At 43.5% G+C, this 23,370-nt stretch overlaps 1 protein-coding gene across 1 annotated transcript in view; it reads right to left on the bottom strand.

Moving 5' to 3' along the window:
- The window catches only part of LOC125728831 (uncharacterized), a 109,739-nt gene extending 96,132 nt beyond the window's left edge, over positions 1–13,607 (bottom strand). Inside the window, exon 1 of the mRNA XM_049005514.1 lies at positions 13,553–13,607. Within this exon, the coding sequence (XP_048861471.1) occupies positions 13,553–13,575 (23 nt within the window). The 5' untranslated portion in view covers positions 13,576–13,607. The remainder of the gene's footprint in view (positions 1–13,552) is intronic.
- Between the last annotated feature and the right edge of the window lie 9,763 nt (positions 13,608–23,370).

Raw genomic sequence — 23,370 nt, 5'->3', positions numbered from 1 at the left:
CCCAAACGCGCGCACACACACACACACAAACAGGCCTACCTACAGTATACCCTCCATAGATTACTGAATGAAATATCTGTAAAGCAGTTATTATGGCATGGCGTTTGGTTTGAACATGCAGTTTTTAAGAATATTGCGCTAATTCTAAACGAAAGACTGCACTAATTCTAAAATAGCTATATAAGAACTTTATTTACCATTAAATAAATTATAAATCAAACCAAAATTTAGTCTCTCAAAAAACTTGTATATGACATATCTTTGTTCACATTATGAGAAATTAAAAACACCAGGACACAGAATGTGAATAACAAGAACTATAGTGTTCTTTCTCAAAAGCGTACCTACCAACGTGGCTAAAATGCTAATTGCGTTCGTCAGCTGTGGAAAAAAAACAGCGGGGCACCCCAAACATCGCGGTATTACGCATTACCGTAATACTGCGTAGCAAAGACATAATGTCATAAAAAAATTACAGTCAGTATTTATAGACAGAACTGCGTGGTTTCCCATTGACAAGTAGATACATGGTTTACGGGCTTGAAGGCGGTTAGATCAACAAATCCAATCACGCTCAGCCAAAACAAGCACGAGCTAAACATACTACTATTGATTGGTTCACCTTCAAATTCGTCCCGCCCTGACAATTAATTCTCGTTTTCATTCGTTGAAAATGGCGTCAGTACATATCTTCATCCTTTCGACCAATGAAAAATTTCGCTGGTTTCCATAGAAACAAAATCAGTGCAGTTTGAACATAAACTTTCTGACAGAGCGATGGCGCAGCGGTGAGAAGCATCTCTTCCTATGTTTCTTGCTATTTCTTCAGATTATGTTTTGTTAGCATAGTTAATTATATATTTCATTGTATGTCGTGATATAGTTCATGCAAATATTGCCGCAAAATATAATTGAAATATATTTAAAATTAGTAGCTTAAACTGTAGATGCTGTGGCCATTTTTCGTAATGTGATTGTTTATATTTAAATTGTAAGAGAAAATAATTGTGTTAAACTTAAAAACAACAAGCCTTATGGTTGATATGATTGGTTTTACTCATCCGGTCTGTCGTAATGCGTTTCATCTGAAGATGTTATTCTGAAAAGAGCCCCTATACGTTTACTTTTTAAATGTCCCATGTTGTTGAAGTAAGATTAACCGTTTGCTGGGTTCATTACCATGGCGATGTTATAACGTACCGAAGCAGCGTCCTGATTTCGCCAGCGTTACTGTATAGGTTGTGAAACAGTTTTAGCAATTTGGCCGCTTCTATCGGAGTAGCCTCGATGCCACGAGCAGCCAATGAAGGCTCCATCCCTTTCCATAGGCATTCTTGGTGAATAGCATTTAGCAAATGTCTGGAGTACGTTGAAAATACACAGTGTCTAGTTTGGCTTTGAGAGTATCACAGACGGCTAGTTAATTATGTTAACCAGAATGAAAATTCCGAAAGCTGTTTCCTGGACCAACGACCAGCACTGGGGAGCCTGGGACCTGTGGGACGAGGTGATCGACTGGGGAGAGAGGAAAGGTTTGGAGGAGTGCTCACCAGCGACACCCCCCACTGTCCAGGCTGGGGAGGTTATGGGGGGACTGGGAGGTGTGACGGACTGGTGTAAGGGAGGGGAGGGTGTGAGAGTGATAGGCAATGCTGGCATTGTTTCTGAGACTCTTCAGAGAGGAAACTGGCGGTGTAGAGATAGATGTGGGTCTGGTATAGATAGAAGATGTAGAAGTGGTGGAAAATTAATATTAAAGTTGAGCTTGTAGAGCTCTTGACACAGAGAAGAGCCAAAATACAAGGAAGATGAAGCTGTGGTTCTTCTGCTGCTGTTTGGGGAACATTAAATGTTTGAAACAGTATCAAAGATAATGAATTAAGTGTGCTAAATTTTGAGATGTATAGTGGAATGTTTATTAACAATTGTTAATGTGGCGCCCCTGAACCCCCTCGGTTGGCCGCCCCTGCCGGTTGTGTGGGGTCGGGGATGAGGACTAATCGGGGCCAGTCGGGGATCTGGCCCCGGTGCCGGGGGGGGCCCACTCCTGCACGCCCTTATTGCTCCCCTGGGCCGGACATCACATTTCATACAACACTAGAGCTTTGAGGGGCAGTGGGGAGGTTTTACTTGCACATTAGACACCACATGACACTAGGGCTGAGGAGGTGGGTATAGGCAGGTGGGGTTCTGCCGTCTGCCAGCGGTGGGGTGCCCGTGCCTCGACTGTTCACCTGCTTTTTGCACTTTAGTTATATACACAGTCCATGCTACATTAGGGCCTTGGGGTGCAGGGAGGGGGATGGGGGACTCTGCCATCTGCCAGTGGTGGGGCCCTCATACTCGATCTGCACCCACTAATTTTAATGCATTGTAGACATAAACACACAACTCTCTCACACTTGTACATGCACACTTCACATTAACATGGGACGGGGAATCAGTGGGGGCTGAGGGGTCCCCCCTAACTCTCTGTCTCTGGCCCTGCGCGTGTGGGGTGGCCCAGCAGGTAGAAGATGGCCCTGGCCGGTGTGGGCCGTCTCCTCTTGTGGGCTGCGGGCTGGGTGGTCCTTGGCTCTGCTGCGCCGTGGTGGGGCCCTGGCAGGCGGTCCGGGGTATCTAGGGATGCTCTGAGCCCTTCTAGGCGAATTGTAGGGTTCGGTCTGGGCTGGGCGGGGGGTCTGCCGCTCCCCAGTTGACGCAGGTCCGCTCCTGGGTGGTGGGGGGGGGGGTGCACTTTGTTTGTATGGGTCTCCCTTAGATCATCCTGCAGTGTCGGGGAGGGGGGGGACGTGCCGGGTCGCTACAGTGGGCGGTGATCCGTCCTGCCGGGGAGCGGGCTGGGGGGACCGTCCGCCAGGGGAGTGTTCCCGGTTGATGGGGCCCTTTGGCCCTGGACCCGCTTCCCTCGGTGGAGGGCTTGCGGGAGGGACTGGGGGGCTCGCTGTCTGTCCCCCCTCTGCGGACCTCCTTTTACAGGGGTTGGGCCCCCCTTAGTCCCTCGTGGGCTCCCTCTCGGGTTGGGCGGGTGGTTGTCTTGTGGACATATGGCCATGGGCCGTGTGTTTCTTATGGTTGTTTGTACTCTGTATTCCCCTACACTTTATTTTCTCCATCCCACCTTTACATCTCCAGCCCGCTGTTCCTGGGAAAAGCCACCTGCCAATCATCCTTGGAGCAGCAGCCATTCTCAGGATCTCCTACATCACAGATCACCTAATAAACACAGGACCTGTCGACGACTGGAGAAAAGGAGAAACGCTGAAGCACACTGGGCATTTTGGAAGCATTTCATCATAATAAATTACCTTTGCCTTTACAGTTTCTGTGTACAGTTTCATTATAGTAAATTGCACTTAGTTGTGATTACTCAGTTACAAAGACAATGGGTCACTCTATAATGGGTGATGGTATGCTTTTAGCTGTGCTTCCACAGGTTGTATCTGCCTTAGTAAATGACTAAATGTCTTTTTCACAAGTGATTTTGATTATGTTTGTAGAATTAAATTAAAGGTAAACCTGTACATTGGTTAAAATAACATCTGACTGCTACAATAATACATCATACAGCGTCTTTTGTACTAATGTGCTACCTTGGGACATTCAGGTTGTATAATGAACAATTTTAATAAGAATTGTGTTAAGTAATTAACTTTCAAAATCTATCAATACCATGCAAAAGTGTAAAGTCAAATTCATGAGATACTTATTACAATAAACGGAAGTAGTCTGTACCCATTTAAAGAGGCTTTACATCGTACAGCTTCTTATACTGGTCTGGTTGGTGGGTATAAAGGATCAATTAGAAATCTTCCTCCTCCAAATGTATCATTTCATGAGTTTTGGTAGAGTGGGGGTAGCAGGATAATAATAGGATTTACTGGTTATTTTTGATACGGTAAAATCGCAAGACTCAGAAAAATAAAAATTTGTGTATGGTCAGAATTATCAGTGGTAGGAGATTTTGTCCCTACTACCATCTGGGAAAAAAACATTCTGGTGCTTATCTGTGAAGAAGCAATTTCAGGAGATATAAATCCTTGCAAAAAGTAGTCTCCCACTCTATAAATAGGGTGCAATTTGTTTTTTCACGCAGTGGAAAAGGAAATGTTTTTTTAATGTTGATGACGACTGTAACTGGTCAAAAGGTGGCGCCAAAGATCCCCAGTAATGCATCGCCCATTAATGTACAGATATCCCCCTGCCTCACCATGCATGACTCCTCCAATGGTGCTGCTGTTTAACAGTACATTCATCCTAACCATACAATTTGATATCTGGTATCGTCCTGTCAGTTTTAACCCATTTCTAAGTCCCGTATGGTTTAGGTAGCTTTTTTTCCAAAATAATGACCATGAAATTCAGCACATATAACAAATATTGAACTATAGGCATTAATTGAAATGCTCTCTCTCACAGACACACACATATTAGATGTCTATGTCTTTGAAATTGTTTAATACGAATTAATCTGTTTTATAATGTTCACACAAAAAAAGCTTTTGTGTTCACATTTTACAACCCCAAATCAGAAAAAGTTGGGATGGTATGTAAAATGAAAATCAAACTGAAAACAGCACTTTGTTAAATTATCTTTGACCTGTATTACATTGAAAACAATACAACAGCACTGAATTTCATTGTTCTTTTTCAAACACGTATTCCAATTTTGGTTCTTAGAACACATTTCAAAAAAAGTTGGGACAGTAAAGCATTTAGTACTTTGTAATGTCGCCATTCCTTTTCACAACACTTAAAAGGCATTTAGGGACTGAAGACACCAAGTGATGTAGTGTTTCAGGTGTAATTTTGTCCCATTCTTCCTGCAAACAAGTCTTAAAGCGGACAACAGTACGGGGTCTTCGTTGTCACATATTGCGCTTCAAAATGAACCACACATTCTCTATTGGAGACAGGTCGGGACTGCAGGCAGTCAAGTACCCATACCCTCTTCCTCCACAGCCAGGACTTTGTAATGTGTGCAGAATGTGGTTTCGCATTGTTTGTTGAAAAATGCATGGGCTTCCCTGGAAAAAATGTCTTCTTGAAGGTAACATATTGTGCTCCAAAATCTCTATGTACTTTTCAGCATTAATGGTGCCATCACAGAACTGCAAGTTACCTTTGCCAAGGGCACTGACACAACCCCATACCATGACAGACCCTGGCTTTTGGACTTATTGCTGGTAACAGTCTGGGTGATCCTTTTCTTCTTTGGTCTGGAGCACACGGCATCCATTTCTCACAAAAAATACCTGAAATACTGATTCATCTGACCACAGTACACGTTTTCACTGTGTGATGGTCCAACTCAGATGCGTTCTGAGCCCAGAGAAGCCGACGGCGCTTCTGGACACTGTTAAGATGGGGCTTGCTTTTGGCACAGTACAGTTTTAACTGGCATTTGTGGATGTAACTACGTATTGTGGTACTTGACAAAGGTTTGCCAAAGTAGTCATATGTGGTCATATCGCTTATAGATGAATGACGATTCTTGATGCAGTGGGATGCTGAGGGATCGGAGATCACGGTAGTTCAACTTAGGCTTGCTTCCTTGTCCTTTACGCACTGAAATTGCTTCAGATTCCTTCAATCTTTTAATTATGGTATGCACTGATGAAGGTGAAATATCCAAATCTCTTCCTGTCGTTCTTTGAGGAACATTGTTTTTAAACATTTCAATAATTTTCTCACGTATTTGTGCTGCTTTTGTACCAAATCATAATTACAATCACCTGTTGACATCACTTGTTTCAAATCACATCATTATTTAACCAATTTACCTCACTACTGGCCCTAAATCGCTCCTGTCCCAACTTTTTTGGAAATGTGTTGCAAGAACCAAAATTGGAATACGTGTTTATTTTGAGGAATACAATGAAATTCATGAGGAACACATTAAATAATGTGATGGGGGTAACACAATAAATTCAAGATTTTTATTTGTCGTACAAATGTAGTGGTACACTGGCAGCGAAATGAAATTGTCGTTACTCCAGTCGGTGTAATAAACACACTAGTAAAAGGACATCAAAATTAAACAACATGAATTAACTGAAACTACAGAAAGATAATAAGAAAATATAACAATAAAAGGTATATAAAAAGTAAAGATGAAAATGTATAAAAAATATGTAGAAATGTTTAAAGTACAGATTGTAGTTATAGCATATTTTAGCTTTTAATCTGTGATGTTAATGATCCTACTGGCCGGGGGTAGAAGCTTCTCCTCGGCCTCTCAGTCCCGGCCATAAGGCCCCGGGGACTTATGCAGGGCGGCAGTTCTGTCCTGGTGATTCTCTGGGCGCATCGTATCACCCTCAGCGGGACTCGGCGGCCCTCAGAGCTGGAGCTGCCGTACCGAGCAGTTATGCTCCCGGAGAGCACAGATCCCACATTGCCGCTGTAGAAGGTTTTTTGTGGCACAGACGAGAGTCTGTATTTCCACAGCTGCCTCACATGATACACTCACTGTCAGGCTTTCAGCACTAAAGTTACAGATTACTGGGTGGCCGAGAGGTCTGTGAAATTTGGAGGGTCAGTAGCTTGCCTGGGAAGCCTTAGCATTCAGCGAAAACTGAACAGAGAGCCCTGTAGCAGGGTTGTCTAATTTGTTTAGCTGGCTGGCATAAGATTTTCAGTTTGAAACAAGTATGCACACAGATTTACATGTACGTAACAGTTTTATTACCTTGTAAATAGTTTGCAGGGTTTTCAAAGTACCCCAGTGCATTTGATATAGCGAATTTTAGGTTTATAATGAAATAATATAGATTTGCCCTAAGATTTAATAAGATTTCTTGCGTGAGCGTGAGAGTCTGAAGGTGTGAGTGTCACACCAGATGGGTGAGAGCTGGCAACCCTGGCTCTGTTCAGTAGCCTCAGAAATTCTTTCGAACTTTCCAAACACAGCTGATGGAAATCAATGGACGCAAAGGTTCTCAGTGACCATTTTAGCTTGTTTTTAGACTAAAGGCCTATGATGGATCTTTGGAATGTTGCGGAGATACGAATGCTGAGGACAGCATACTTTGTGCTGTGAGTGTTATGTTAACCATGTAAACAAAGAGGAAGTACACAGTCCAACCAGGTACTATATTGAAATGCTAACAAGTTTTTAAATATTTTTATTCAAGTGACTTTAAGTCTGGATAATTTTTTTAATGGTTGGAAACATGTGTATTACTGTAAATTAAATAATTAAACTTCTGAAATGGCCGCTCAGTGCAGGAGGAGGCTGCAAACCTGAAGAGGCACACAACCGTATGGGTGGGGCAGGGGATCAATGGTGTGAGGTAGAGGACCAGGGCAGTGGGATTGCAGTGGCACAAGGGCAACCGTGTGGTCATCATGGGCTCCTCCAATGGCAGCTTCAGGTAAGTCGCTCTGATAAACCCCGTTAGACTCCAGTGAAGTGAGTGAGGCTGCAGCGCTACACTGGAGGGGACACATGTGGGCTCAGGGGCCCACGTGACTGTAGCAGAGGAAGGGATCTCTAGCTGATGTGGAGGTACAGGCCCAGTGGCAGTAAGGGGTGGGCAGTCAGCTGCAGAGGCTGCGGGGCCAGCGGCCCCACTGTACACATGGACCGCAGGGAATCTCAGCATGTTGTGCCCAAAGTCCAGCACACATGCCGTGCTCCGGGGGAAATTCAGGCCCAGGATGGAGGGATCGAGCATGTCAGCCATCCACATAGTTACTATTCACAACTAAACCCCCCATGTCAAAAGGGAACAACCCCGTCCCTCTTAAAGGGGCCAGGTCACCAGTCATTGTTCTCACCTGCACCAATGTCAGTTCTTGACAGTGTCTGGTCTCACCAGGGTTGCAGTGGAACCTGTATGGACTAGGGCAGTACATGCGACTCACATCACTATGGTGGGTATGTGACAGAAGTTGCCTCTGTGAGTCCAATCCGTAGTCACAACCTCTGCAGCAGGTGGCAGCAGGGCCACCTCCCCGGTGTCAACAAGGAAGTTCCGGAAATTAACCTTGTTGGCCCACATCTTCCCGGCTATGCGTGCCCTTGGCGGAACCCTGGGTGGCGGTGAACTTGGGACACTGTCTGAGGATTGAGGGGTGGGGGGGGGGTGCTGCTGCCTGTCAGCCTACAGGCAGTCTGCCTCCAGGAAGTAAACCTGAGGGCCTGGGTCCTCCAAGCCCTTTGGCGTTTACAGCTTGGTTGATTTCTCCCGCCTCGTTCCCCGCCACCTTGCTGCCCACAATTTCTCTCTCCAAAGCCAGTTCCAGGGCCTCGTCTAGGGACGCAGAGGGGTTGGCTGTGTCTGAATGTGAGCTATCTGGGGTTAAGTGTCTAGATAAACTGATCCCTGGCCAGTTCACTCTGTACTGATAGAGCCATGTGAGCACAGACACGCCTACACAACCCCTTGATATCATTAAGCAGGATGCAGAGAGACTCATTTGACTCAGTCCCTGCACCTATTGTTTAACTGAGAGGGCAGAAGTCCTCACACTGCCCACAGCGATTCTGCAGGGCACTGACCAGTGTCTCATCCAGGGGCTCAAGCAACCAGCAGTGTACACCTCAGAAAAACATGTGTGACAACCCTGAGGACCTGCTTGCATACCACAATGGTATCCCATCTCCCCTTGCTCTTTGAAGGGGTACCACCCATCCAGTATAGTTATCACTGGGCTATCACAATGTCATCACAATACTAAAGACTGAAACAAAGCCGTGAGGTCAGACCCTCTGTATACAGCACACAGTCTCACCCTCACATCCTGTATGACCACATTTCTGCTGTTCACATGGCATTTCTCCAGCTTCCATTGCCCTGCAATGGACTGACGTGCTGTTGAAGGTCTACCTCACTTTACACTTTGCCCATGTCTTGTGTGTATACCCTGTCCGCTCCTAACGTGTATTTAGTTTGTGTAAATCTATCACTGCATCTGCATTTCGCAGTTCAGCTTCTGACAACATTGTGTTTCCCATCTGTGTATTTGGGTTCGGTGCTTGTTGGGTGCCTGTCGTGGTCCTTCTATTTACAATTGTACGCGGGGCATGCTGGGATATGCGCCCTGCCGGTGTTACACTAGTATAAAAAAAGGAATCTGGTCGAGTTTGTTCATTGACCAAATTTAGTTTTTGCGAACCAAATTGTTTGTAGGCCAAAGCATTTGTGAACTGCAAGCACTACTGTACTAATGATAAATTTGTATGAAAAAATGGAGACAATTTCTGAGATACCAGAGCGATCCATGTACTGTAATATTTATCTCATCAATAACACAGTAAAAATACACATTAGCGCCAATTCATCTTCTTTATTCATCATGAATATTTTAATTCATTAATGCAGGAGTCTGTGATAAATCGCTATCAGCATTTGGTTTATAATGGCCAATTAATGATAACTAAAAAGAAACAGAGAGACTGAAGACAGAACTTTCAACCATGATATGAGTGCTGTTGCTGCATAATTTGTCCACCAGGGGTCACAGCGCAACCCCCATCTCGGCAAGATGGATGACTTGAAATATGTTTCTATATCAAGTTGAATTATTTTTATTTCTATAGCACATTTAAAAACAATCTATGTTGTGCCAAAGTGCTGTAGGTCAAAATAATATAAATATATAGTAAAAGTAGAGACATTGGCCAATGTTACACAATGTTACACAAAAAATAATCAGAATCAGACTGTGGTTTATTGCCAAGTAGGTTGACCCTACAAGGAATTCTTTTTGGTATAATGGTGCTCCATGGAAAAACAAGACTAAGCAACAACCAAGTTCAAAAAACAGTGCAAAAGTTATACAATAATCTAGTAATAAATATAAAATCACTATAAATGTTAAATACATGATGTGCAAAGCAGAATAGTCAGATTAAATAGATAAATAAAATGTGTTCCTGTGTGTGCAGGGTCAGTACAGAGATGCATCTAATAAGAAGCGGTGTAAGGCTGAATTAGCTCCGAGACGGACTGGGGACCTATGCCATGTATCGCCTTAGAAAGAAATAAGAAATCTTTAAACTGTATTCTCAGAAATTCTCAAAACTTAACAGGTAGCCAATGCAATGCAGCCAACACAGGGGAAATTTGGTGTCTATTTTTTGTTGAGAGCCTGGTAGCACCGTTTTGAACAAGGTGTAGTCAGAATAAAGATGCTTCTGGTAAACCTGGGTACAGAGAACGGCAGTAACCCAATCAGGATAAAAGCAGGAGTAACTCTCCAGGTCTTTGGCTGAAAGGTGTGGTTTAAGCCAGGCTATTGAACTCAGCTGACAGAAACACCCCTTCACAACAGCATTTATTTGTTTATCAAACTCAGTGATGAATCAAAGATGACACCAAGATTTTTAGTATGTGACTGGAAGTTTTCTGAATGAGGCCCTAATTGTTCTCTGAGATCATGAACAGTGACCAGAACTCATTACCTCTGTCTTGTTTTCATTAATCTGGACGAAAGTCATTGCTGTCCTGTTCTTAATATCCTCCAGACAGTTAGAAAGGGCCACCAGAGAGCAGCAGTCACCAGGTTTTAATGGCAGATAGAGCTGCGTATCACCAGCATAGCAATGATATTTTACATAATAACGTTCACAAATAGAGCCCAAAGGAAGCATGTATAGAGGGAATATGAGAGGGCCTGTATCACAGGACTGGATATGTTTACAAGTAAGGCCATAGTACTTAAGGGGTGTGGCCATCCCACACAGTGACAAGCCCATTCATTCACCTCATCTAGGCCTTTTACTAGGGATTTAAGGTCCTGGTTTTCCTCTCAGACCCTAGAGCACACTGCCAGGCTCAGATTCCCGATCCCACATCCTGCTGAAGCCCTTCCCAAGATCAGACACTAGTTTTGTTTTCCTTGTTCTTATAGTAAAATGATGGTCTTTGACTTCTATACATCATCACTGTTCTGTTAATTACACATGACCTAATCTAAGTATTACACAAACCAAGCATAATTACTTAGAGATGTCATGAGATGGAAAATCCTTATTCAGTTAATTATTTTCCCCACAGGTGCTGACAGTGTGTCTACAGTGAAATGGGCCTGTGTACAGAGAGGATGATCTGTAACAATCCCATGTTCCTATGGTGACAGATATAAAACTCATGTGAAATACTGGTGCAGAGGGTATAATGTGAGGTCATGTACTCCCATAGTACACACTGACTCTCCACTGGAGGGTAAAGTGTGAGTCAGAGATGATCCTGACCAGCGAGTCTTCACTGTGACCATCAACAATCTGACAGCTGAGGACTCCGATCGGTACTGGTGTGGTGTGAAGATCAGTGGAGCCTCTCTGATCAGGTTAATCTGTCAGTCACTGATGGTAAGATGTCTGTACTGCAGACTGTAGCCAATGAGATGCACAGTATGTAACATGTCACTGAGTCAAAAAGGAAGGACCTTAACACAAACACTGATGGAAAAAATGTTTTAATATTTTAAAAATCTGCATTTTAATTTAATTCAATATGATAAACGAGACTTGGAAGAAGTAACAGTGTCAGCTAAATCGGGCGACTTCATGAGGTTAAATATGATAAGCAATATGTTAAAAAATGTCAGTTTATTGGCCAAACATTTACATACAGTATGTATGTTGTAATGGGCTGATATTCATAAACATTTCATTGCTGTGCAAATCTTTGAGTGTTTTACCTGTGTGTTGAAGTCCTCCAGGGCTGACAGTGGACAAACAGGAGGTGACGGGTGTGGATGGAGACAGTGTCAGTGTTACTATGGAAACAACAAAAGACAAAGGATGTGGTGTAAGATTGGGGGCTCCTGTGCATCAGAGAGATCAGTGAGTTTGCATGGGAGGCCTGTCCTGATCAGGGATGACACAGAAAATGAAACCTTCATTGTGACAATGAGTGGGCTGGAGAGGAAGGACACTGGCTGGTATTGGTGTGCTGCTGGAATCCTGCAGATTCCAGTTCATATTACTGTTAAACATAAGTAATTGATTTAAATCTGCCTGTGAATTATTTATGCTTGAATATAAATAGATACATACTAATCAACCCAGCAGTTTCACTCACGAAGGGGTTTGTGCTTCTTTGTGGGGATAATCCCCTATTTATCAGCTGTTGTGAAACAGAGTTATTTATTGGGATTATTGTTTCAATGATAGTGGCACGGTGGTCCAGTAGGCGGCGCTGTTGCTTCACGCATCCATGTTTAGGGGTTTGAATCTGGCTTCTGCTCTGTCTGTGTGGAGTTTGCATGTTCTCCACATGCTGTGTGGGTTTCCTCCAACAATCCAAAAACGCACAGTCAGGCTAATTGGTGTCTTTAATATTGAATGTGTGTCTTCTAGTTTATGATCAGTCTGTAATATGACAAAAATCACAGCATTTTCCACAGACATACAGCCAGTCACTTGTTATGTATACAAATCCAGACAAATCCATGTAGCTTGCAACATAATTCAGGCATTTTTTCATCTTTGTGAGGATGAATTGTTACTAATGGTGTGCAGACTGACTAACATGTCTGTAGGTGGTTTTTCATTGCAGCGTAGACCAGTGTTACAATTGTACTCTGTAATATCTGTTCCAGTGCTGCATCCATCCATTGTCTGAAACTGCTTGTCTAACTCAGGGTCCCTATGGGCGCAAGGCAGGGAACGTCCCATGACAGGGTGCCAACCAATTGCAGGACACGCTCACACTCCATTCCCTCGCACAAGCACACCTACCGGCAATTTGACAACTCCAATTAGCCTCAGCATGTTTTTGGACTGTGGGGGGAAATCAGAGTCCCTGGAGGGAACCCCACAATGACACAGGGGGAGCATGCAAACTCCATACACACGGAACTCCAGCGAAGACTTGAGTACACGTGCCAGAGGAGTGAGGCGACAGTGCAAACCCTGCTTTTTATTAATTATCCTTTCTCCTGTTTCCACTGCTCTCCTTTTCTCTGCACATGATGAAGAAGGAGGGGATAATGAAAAACGGAGGTAAGCATTCAGCAGCATTTACAGTAGTGTGGGGGTCCAGCTAGCAGCATTTACCTGATCACACAGTAATGGGAAACTGTCATTTTAATTTTAAGGGAAAAAAATATTTTTTATTTCATTTTCTTAATAATAAACTTGAGATCCCATCCCATCCAGGGTGAGCCCTTGCCTTCTGCCCTGTGCTGCTGGGGAATGACTGCAGGCCTGTTTTTACAAAATAGTGTAACATGTTGTGTGATAATCTCTAGCTATTTTCATGCTCTTTGTTAATGTCTCCTGTTCCTCACATGTGTCCTGTGTAATAGTACCGATGTGGCTGTACCGTGTTTCTATAAAGCATGTAAGACTTTACTGTTCACATCCACCCTCTTATTCAGCTCTTTGGTCCAGCTGGCTCTGTATGTAGGACTGAGCTGATCGGTGCTGCTGTCGATTATCAAGGTGGTTTTACTTCAGTCAGAACAGATTCACTGTTTTGTTCTTCAGGTTTAAATGTGATATGTGTGACTGACAGACACACTGGTGTATTATATGTCTCACAGGTGGGAGCAGGTTCTGGATGCTGTACTGAAAGCTGGGACTGGTGTGTTTTACCTGATTTGCACCATCATCACCATTCAGCTGCACTGGACCTCCTGTAGAAAGCGGGAACCAATCAGAGAGAAGCAGAGGGTCTCCCTGGATCAGAGGAAGCTGGCAGAGGAGATGACCTTCGTGGAGCAGAATGAGTCAGACGAGCTGTAAAATAAACGGTTATGCTAACTGCAGTGAAGCCTCTCTCACTCGGCCCTGCTCAGTCTGTACAGTCATAGCATGAGAGTCAGTTAAACACAGAGGGGATGATTATCTGCTGGCAACCTGTACAACCACGTATTGGCCACTTATTCACAAGTGCTTTGCTGCCACCTGCTGGTTAATGTTTAATAATCGTTATCTTGTGAAGGTAAGACTGGTTTTTATTAAATTGTCTCTTGATTCTGAAAAAATATGGTACTATGCAAAAGTCTTGGGCCATCAAAGAAAACGTTTAATGCTATTTAATTGGGTTGTGTATATTTGCTCAGAACAAAAACACAATTATCATAAAAATATATGCAAATTAAAAGTGACACAATAAAAACTAACAAGAATTTCTTCTTTTCTCCATAAAGTTACTGATGCCTTGTTGGATCGCTAGATGAACCACGCTTTGGATCCTAAACCTCTCCTCAGGGGCACCCCAGCCATTCCATGTATTTGTTAAATTCTGCCACCAGCTCACTTAATTAATTAATTTAATTAAACAAATGTGTCATGCCCGGCTCGTCCGCTCCTCCTGTGTGCCACGCCCCCTGATTACCCACGTGTTTTCTCCCGATTGTACCCAGCTGTATCTAGTTAATTTGCTCAGTCCTGTGTATTTCAGTCCGTGTCTTACCCGAGTCCTTTGTCCGTCATTGATGTCAGTTGATGTTCGTGCCCTCGTCCCTGAGATTAAACCCCTCGTTTGCCCTGATTCTCGGCTGTCTGCCTGCTTCTTACCCGCCTGCCCGCGATCGCTGCCGTCTCCCGTGACAAAATGTTAATGATGCATTGATTAGCCATAGGAGTTGTGTTATAAAAAGATATAGGTCTATTGGATGGTTGGTGCAAATGTTTTACTAACTTTAGAAGAGATTTTGAAATGACTGGGCTGCCACACTTTGACGGACAAAATATTATAATTCTAGACCAAGATGAAGATCATTTGAACATCATTTTCTTCGACAGCCCAAGACTTTTGTACAGTTTTGTATGTGTCTTTTATACTGGTCATAATTTGTTTAAATACATGATTAATAAATTGATACTTTACAAAACATTTCATATTTTTCTGAAATTGGTAATTATTAAAAATGAATTTCACAAACTTAAATGGTTTGGCTGCGATGGGCTGGCCCCCCATCCAGGGTTGTTCCCGTGCCCATTGCTTCCGGGATAGGCTCCGGACCCCCCACGACCCAGTAGGATAAGCGGTTTGGAAAATGGATGGATGGATGGATGGTAATTATTAAAAATGAATTTCACAAACTTAAATGGTTTGGCTGCGATGGGCTGGCCCCCCATCCAGGTTTGTTCCCGTGCCCATTGCTTCCGGGATAGGCTCCGGACCCCCCACGACCCAGTAGGATAAGCGGTTTGGAAAATGGATGGATGGATGGAGGGATAAATGGTTTGGAGTTTTTAGGTCACCCCTCCTCGTCAGAGCCCACCAATCAGGGACTCTTTAAAAGAGTGATGTAATCGGGAACGCCCACTTTTCAATCTGCAGTACAAATACACCAGCTTGTCTCTGCTAACAACAGCCTGTGAATGTCAGTTAAGGAGGAAACAGTACCACATACATATTGGCCAACATCAAATGAAAATGTAACACACGAAAACAGGACTGCCCACTTATCACTCTGCGTAAAATCACACCAGCTTGTCTGAGCTGACAGCAGCCTCACATATCAGCTAAGGAGGAAGACGGCATATCAAAAGTAAAAAGAAAGACACCATCAAATGAAAATATCCCTGTGTGATCTATTGGTTTCTGCTTTCACTCCCATTAAATGACAGTAAGTCTAGTTGGTGTCCGTGGTGCTGAAAACCTGGATCAGTAAATTCCAAATGAAACTTCTTTACCTGATTTAACTGTAACTCACTTATTTTGTTGGCAATGATGCTTTGTTGAGTCTAGAAAGGCGCAAAGTGGGTTTCAGATAAATTAAATGAAGTAGTTTTGCTTAAAAACCAAAAAGCTTTGAACAATCAGTTCAGCTTTGGACTGTAGTGCTTCACAAAAGTAAAATCCATCCAGTTAAATCTCTTTATCCCCAAGTCAAGAAGATATCAAATGCAGAAGCACATTGTGGGAGATACAAGGTGCAGACACATTAAAAGCACTTTTTTTGTGTGAACATTATAAAACAGATTGATACACATTAAGCAGTTTGTAACTTTACATCCAGACCTACATCAGTCAGAAAAAGCAGGCGATGACCATCCCATCCAGCAGCTTCATCTCTGATTGTACAGAATCCCATGTCAGCGTAACTTCTGAAGTCATGACTAAACTAATTTCCAGCTCTGCCTTCAGTTTCATCTGTTAAATTAAATTAGGAACTAAACTAAACTAGGAGGGAAATATAGTCAAGCTACTTAAGTAGCCGAATTTTGTGTATCCACTAGAGGGCAGCCACACATAGATTCCCTTATGAATGGTTCTGATGCTTCCGGAAAGCACTGCACAAAGACCCAGGTATGCCAGTGAGGAACGGATAAAGAGCAGACGGATCCAAATACTAGCTGTAATATATAGTATTTTCAATGAATTTAAACAAATTAATATAACAGTGTCAGAGTATCAGATCCATGTGACTTTTTATGATTGAAGAACTTTGAAAGCCTGAATATAACTGAGGAGGCCCACGGACCCCATTATGTGTGAAACATCATTGTGGTGCTGAGAGAAACACAGGACTGCTGATAAGACCCAGATGAAGTGAATTACCTGACTTTGCCCCCACCCATCCCCCCCCCCAGGATACCCCCACCCCTGTCATACAGACACCTTCCTAACGGACCTCTTGATTTGTGCTGATCCACACATATGAAAAGGACCTACTGCAGTGACATTTTAAAACTGTATAAAACATAATAAAGACTGAAATAAAGGCCTGAGGTCAGACCCTCTGTATGTAGCACACAGTGTTTCTGCAGAGTCTCACACTCACATCCTGTATGACGACTTTTCTGCTTTTCAGAATAAGTCTGATTTCACTGCTCTTTGCTCATTTGCAATATGAGGAAGTAACAGTTTAGAAAAGAACTAGACTTATTTGATTAATTTGTTTGTAGTTTAAATTCTGTGAGCATGAATGATTCACTGTGAAGACCAGCTATCAATAATTTTGCTATGAAATCATGTTTCTAAAATGATAAGATTCTAGATGAAATCAAAATATTTATTCCTGGTAAGAGCACGACAACAGCAGCATCAAACTGTTTTCCTTTTTACAGACAAGAAATAGACAGGAAATGCATCAGTGCACAAACAGTTTATGAAAATCAAAGATAGATGGATGATTTTTAAACATTTAAAACCCACAAAAAGGGAGGCAGTGAGGTTAAGGAGAGTCAGGAAGTCAGTGTCAGTCTCCACAGATCTGAGGTCAGCGATACACACATAAGGCTCCTCTGATGCTCCTTTTCATCCTCTTCTTCACTGATGGGCCTCCAGGTGAGGATCACTTACTCTGGGACTCCACCATTCAGCGTAGTTAAGAATGAAGATACATTTTGCACAATATACTTACTACATCTGTTTGTTTATATTCATATTGTTCCATGAAGTTTGATCACTTCCCGATTATAGTCTGTGGTGGTAGCATGTTGACTGACTGATTTTAGAATTGACTGCAGTCTTCTTTGTGTCCACTATGTGGCAGCAGTATAAAGGAAATATCTTATTCTGTCACAGCTGCTGGTGTGTGTAAAAATTCACATACTCTGATAACAAGTAATTCTGCCTCCAACTGTTTGTCAGGGACCTGGGCAGGAATGAATTACATGCCGACTGTACATACAACAGAGATAGGCTCCTGGGAGAACTTTGCCAGAAGTTGAAACACGACTTTAAGAATGACACTGATACAGAGTACTCAGCTGTTTGGTTGAAACTAAATCTTGGTCTGGATTTTTACATTCTGGACCTGAACTACCCACTGCTGCACTGACCCCCACCTTCTTCTTTTTTTTCCCTTTGTCCTGTCCGGCAGCTTTAGCAGAATCATGGTCTGAATGCACTGCTGTGACAAACATGTTTGCTTTACCATGAGGGGTTCTATAAACTCTGTATAGGCCTCTCATGTTGATCGATTTCATTTTTTAAATTTAAAAAAATTATTTATTTCATTTTTAGGCGGCATGGTGATGCAGTGGGTGAGCTGGCCGAAGAGGATGGACAGATTAGGAGGGAAAAAAAGAAGGAAAAAGAAGAAAGGAGCAAGTGAGATGAAATGAAAGTTTTTAGCGGGTGTCTCTAACTTTGCTCTGCCATTGCATGCACACCACTTCCAGGGCCAGCCTTGCTCTCACGCTGATATACTGTCAGATTATGCACATCTTATATGTTGTTTTAACCCTTAGCGTATTAGTAAAGGCTGTTTTGTACTTACTTGATGTGATGGTCCACTTTACTGTGGCCTTGAGCCACATTAGAAATTTATTTCTGATATATTTAACTTAATCCTCATTTTTCTTTTGCCCATGAGCACGAAACAGCTAAATAATTAGCATGATGCAGAAGTTATTCTCAGACAGGCACTTAATCTAAAAAGCAGAAATGTCATCATACACGATGTGAGGGTGAGACTGCAGACACACTGTGTGCTGCATACAGAGGGTCTGACCTCAGGCCTTTGTGTCAGTTGTTATTATGTTTGATTTGTGATTCTCACCTGGAGGCCCATCAGCGGATGAAGAGGAGCATCAGAGGAGCCTTATGTGTGTCTCACTGACCTCAGATCTGCGCAGACTGGCACTTACTTCCTGATTCTCCATAACTTTGCTGTTTCTCTGTCTTTATCTGTTACTCAGAAGTCCTGAAGTCCAATGAAAAATCCGCTTTCTCCTGTCTATTTGGCTGATACAAGTTCTGCTCACTTCTGCTTGGGTTGCATGGATCACCAGCCACTTGTCACCAACTAACAGACCACAGCCTACCTGACCAATGTCATAACTGGTGCACCTAGGTATAAAATTTAGTCTCACTGTCTCCAAAAAAGGTCACTGTCTGGAACCCCATGGAACCACATTTTTGATTCCTTAGACAAGAGCATCCTGAGCAGCTGCATCACGGTCTGAATTGGGAACTGCCTCGCCTCAGATCATAAGACCAGCGGATAGTGAGGATAGCTGAGAAGATTATTAGAGTCTCTCTCCCCTCCATCATGGACATTCACATCACACGCTCCATCCGCAAAGCCACCAACATTGTGGATGACCGCACCCACCCCTCACATAATCTTTTCACTCTGGCATCTGGAAAAGCATTCAGGCCTCCACAACCAGACTCAGAAACATGGCGCCTGACTACTGAACTCTCAGGGACTGATCTGATACCACACACAACACACACACACACACAGCTATGTAATTATATCTTCGTGGGGACTCTCCATTCATTTCTATGGGGAAAACTGTAATCCCAACATGACAACTTTAACCCCTACCAACCCCTAACCTTAACCATATGTAACCAAACCAAATACAAGACTTTTGGCATTTTTAGTTTTTTGACTGTATTTACAGATCTTTGTGAGTACCTGAAAATGCCCCCCAAAACATCAAAATAACAGGTTTTTGTCACATTGTGGGGGACATTTGGTCCCCACAATGTAATATACACCTACTCCACACACACACACACACACACACACAGATTAGGTATTTGAATCTTTGTGGAGATTCTCCATTCATTTGTATGGGCGTAACCCCAATCCTAACTATGGCAACCTTAAACATTGCAGTAGTTACCAAGCAGTAACAGTAAGCAACCAAACAAAATGCAAGACTTTTTGAATTATTCATTTGACTGCATTCACAGAATTTAATAAAATTCAGTATCTTACTTTCGGGACCGAAAACATGTCCCTACAAAGTCAAAATAACATGTTTTTATAGCACTATGTACATAACCACCCACCCAAACGCGCGCACACACACACACAAACAGGCCTACCTACAGTATACCCTCCATAGATTCCTGAATGAAATATCTGTTAAAGCAGTTATTATGGCATGGCGTTTGGTTTGAACATGCAGTTTTTAAGAATATTGCGCTAATTCTAAACGAAAGACTGCACTAATTCTAAAATAGCTATATAAGAACTTTATTTACCATTAAATAAATTATAAATCAAACCAAAATTTAGTCTCTCAAAAAACTTGTATATGACATATCTTTGTTCACATTATGAGAAATTAAAAACACCAGGACACAGAATGTGAATAACAAGAACTATAGTGTTCTTTCTCAAAAGCGGACCTACCAACGTGGCTAAAATGCTAATTGCGTTCACCAGCTGTGGAAAAAAAACAGCGGGGCACCCCAAACATCGCGGTATTACGTATTACCGTAATACTGCATAGCAAAGACATAATGTCATAAAAAAATTACAGTCAGTATTTATAGACAGAACTGCGTGGTTTCCCATTGACAAGTAGATACATGGTTTACGGGCTTGAAGGCGGTTAGATCAACAAATCCAATCACGCTCAGCCAAAACAAGCAGGAGCTAAACATACTACTATTGATTGGTTCACCTTCAAATTCGTCCCGCCCTGACAATTAATTCTCGTTTTCATTCGTTGAAAATGGCGTCAGTACGCCCTGACAATTAATTCTCGTTTTCATTCGTTGAAAATGGCGTCAGTACATATCTTCATCCTTTCGACCAATGAAAAATTTCGCTGGTTTCCATAGAAACAAAATCAGTGCAGTTTGAACATAAACTTTCTGACAGAGCGATGGCGCAGCGGTGAGAAGCATCTCTTCGTATGTTCTTGCTATTTCTTCAGATTATGTTTTGTTAGCAATAGTTAATTATATATTTCATTGTATGTCGTGATATAGTTCATGCAAATATTGCCGCAAAATATAATTGAAATATATTTAAATTAGTAGCTTAAACTGTAGATGCTGTGGCCATTTTTCGTAATGTGATTGTTTATATTTAAATTGTAAGAGAAAATAATTGTGTTAAACTTAAAAACAACAAGCCTTATGGTTGATATGATTGGTTTTACTCATCCGGTCTGTCGTAATGCGTTTCATCTGAAGATGTTATTCTGAAAAGAGCCCCTTTTACTATTTACGTTTACTTTTTAAATGTCCCATGTTGTTGAAGTAAGATTAACCGTTTGCTGGGTTCATTACCATGGCGATGTATAAAACGTACCGAAGCAGCGTCCTGATTTCGCCAGCGTTACTGTATAGGTTGTGAAACAGTTTTAGCAATTTGGCCGCTTCTATCGGAGTAGCCTCGATGCCACGAGCAGCCAATGAAGGCTCCATCCCTTTCCATAGGCATTCTTGGTGAATAGCATTTAGCAAATGTCTGGAGTACGTTGAAAATACACAGTGTCTAGTTTGGCTTTGAGAGTATCACAGACGGCTAGTTAATTATGTTAACCAGAATGAAAATTCCGAAAGCTGTTTCCTGGACCAACGACCTGCACTGGGGAGCCTGGGACGGGACCTGTGGGACGAGGTGATCGACTGGGGAGAGAGGAAAGGTTTGGAGGAGTGCTCACCAGCGACACCCCCCACTGTCCAGGCTGGGGAGGTTATGGGGGGACTGGGAGGTGTGACGGACTGGTGTAAGGGAGGGGGAGGGTGTGAGAGTGATAGGCAATGCTGGCATTGTTTCTGAGACTCTTCAGAGAGGAAACTGGCGGTGTAGAGATAGATGTGGGTCTGGTATAGATAGAAGATGTAGAAGTGGTGGAAAATTAATATTAAAGTTGAGCTTGTAGAGCTCTTGACACAGAGAAGAGCCAAAATACAAGGAAGATGAAGCTGTGGTTCTTCTGCTGCTGTTTGGGGAACATTAAATGTTTGAAACAGTATCAAAGATAATGAATTAAGTGTGCTAAATTTTGAGATGTATAGTGGAATGTTTATTAACAATTGTTAATGTGGCGCCCCTGAACCCCCTCGGTTGGCCGCCCCTGCCGGTTGGTGTGGGGTCGGGGATGAGGACTAATCGGGGCCAGTCGGGGATCTGGCCCCGGTGCCGGGGGGGGCCCACTCCTGCACGCCCTTATTGCTCCCCTGGGCCGGACATCACATTTCATACAACACTAGAGCTTTTGAGGGGCAGTGGGGAGGTTTTACTTGCACATTAGACACCACATGACACTAGGGCTGAGGAGGTGGGTATAGGCAGGTGGGGTTCTGCCGTCTGCCAGCGGTGGGGTGCCCGTGCCTCGACTGTTCACCTGCTTTTTGCACTTTAGTTATATACACAGTCCATGCTACATTAGGGCCTTGGGGTGCAGGGAGGGGGATGGGGGACTCTGCCATCTGCCAGTGGTGGGGCCCTCATACTCGATCTGCACCCACTAATTTTAATGCATTGTAGACTTAAAACACACAACTCTCTCACACTTGTACATGCACACTTCACATAACATGGGACGGGGAATCAGTGGGGGCTGAGGGGTCCCCCCTAACTCTCTGTCTCTGGCCCTGCGCGTGTGGGGTGGCCCAGCAGGTAGAAGATGGCCCCTGGCCGGTGTGGGCCGTCTCCTCTTGTGGCTGCGGGCTGGGTGGTCCTTGGCTCTGCTGCGCCGTGGTGGGGGCCCTGGCAGGCGGTCCCGGGGTATCTAGGGGATGCCTCTGAGCCCTTCTAGGCGAATTGTAGGGTTCGGTCTGGGCTGGGCGGGGGGTCTGCCGCTCCCCAGTTGACGCAGGTCCGCTCCTGGGTGGTGGGGGGGGGGGTGCACTTTGTTTGTATGGGTCTCCCTTAGATCATCCTGCAGTGTCGGGGAGGGGGGGGACGTGCCGGGTCGCTACAGTGGGCGGTGATCCGTCCTGCCGGGGAGCGGACTGGGGGGACCGTCCGCCAGGGGAGTGTTTCCCGGTTGATGGGGCCCTTTGGCCCTGGGACCCCGCTTCCCTCGGTGGAGGGCTTGCGGGAGGGACTGGGGGGCTCGCTGTCTGTCCCCCCTCTGCGGACCTCCTTTTACAGGGGTTGGGGCCCCCCTTAGTCCCTCGTAGGCTCCCTCTCGGGTTGGGCGGGTGGTTGTCTTGTGGACATATGGCCATGGGCCGTGTGTTTCTTATGGTTGTTTGTACTCTGTATTCCCCTACACTTTATTTTCTCCATCCCACCTTTACATCTCCAAGCCCGCTGTTCCTGGGAAAAGCCACCTGCCAATCATCCTTGGAGCAGCAGTCATTCTCAGGATCTCCTACATCACAGATCACCTAATAAACACAGGACCTGTCGACGACTGGAGAAAAGGAGAACGCTGAAGCACACTGGGCATTTTGGAAGCATTTCATCATAATAAATTACCTTTGCCTTTACAGTTTCTGTGTACAGTTTCATTATAGTAAATTGCACTTAGTTTGTGATTACTCAGTTACAAAGACAATGGGTCACTCTATAATGGGTGATGGTATGCTTTTAGCTGTGCTTCCACAGGTTGTATCTGCCTTAGTAAATGGACTAAATGTCTTTTTCACAAGTGATTTTGATTATGTTTGTAGAATTAAATTAAAGGTAAACCTGTACATGGTTAAAAATAACATCTGACTGCTACAATAATACATCATACAGCGTCTTTTGTACTAATGTGCTACCTTGAGACATTCAGGTTGTATAATGAACAATTTTAAT

Source organism: Brienomyrus brachyistius, unplaced genomic scaffold (assembly GCF_023856365.1).
Source record: "Brienomyrus brachyistius isolate T26 unplaced genomic scaffold, BBRACH_0.4 scaffold358, whole genome shotgun sequence".
Classification (NCBI taxonomy): Eukaryota; Metazoa; Chordata; class Actinopteri; order Osteoglossiformes; family Mormyridae; genus Brienomyrus; species Brienomyrus brachyistius.
This window is presented reverse-complemented; position numbering and strand designations above follow the sequence as displayed.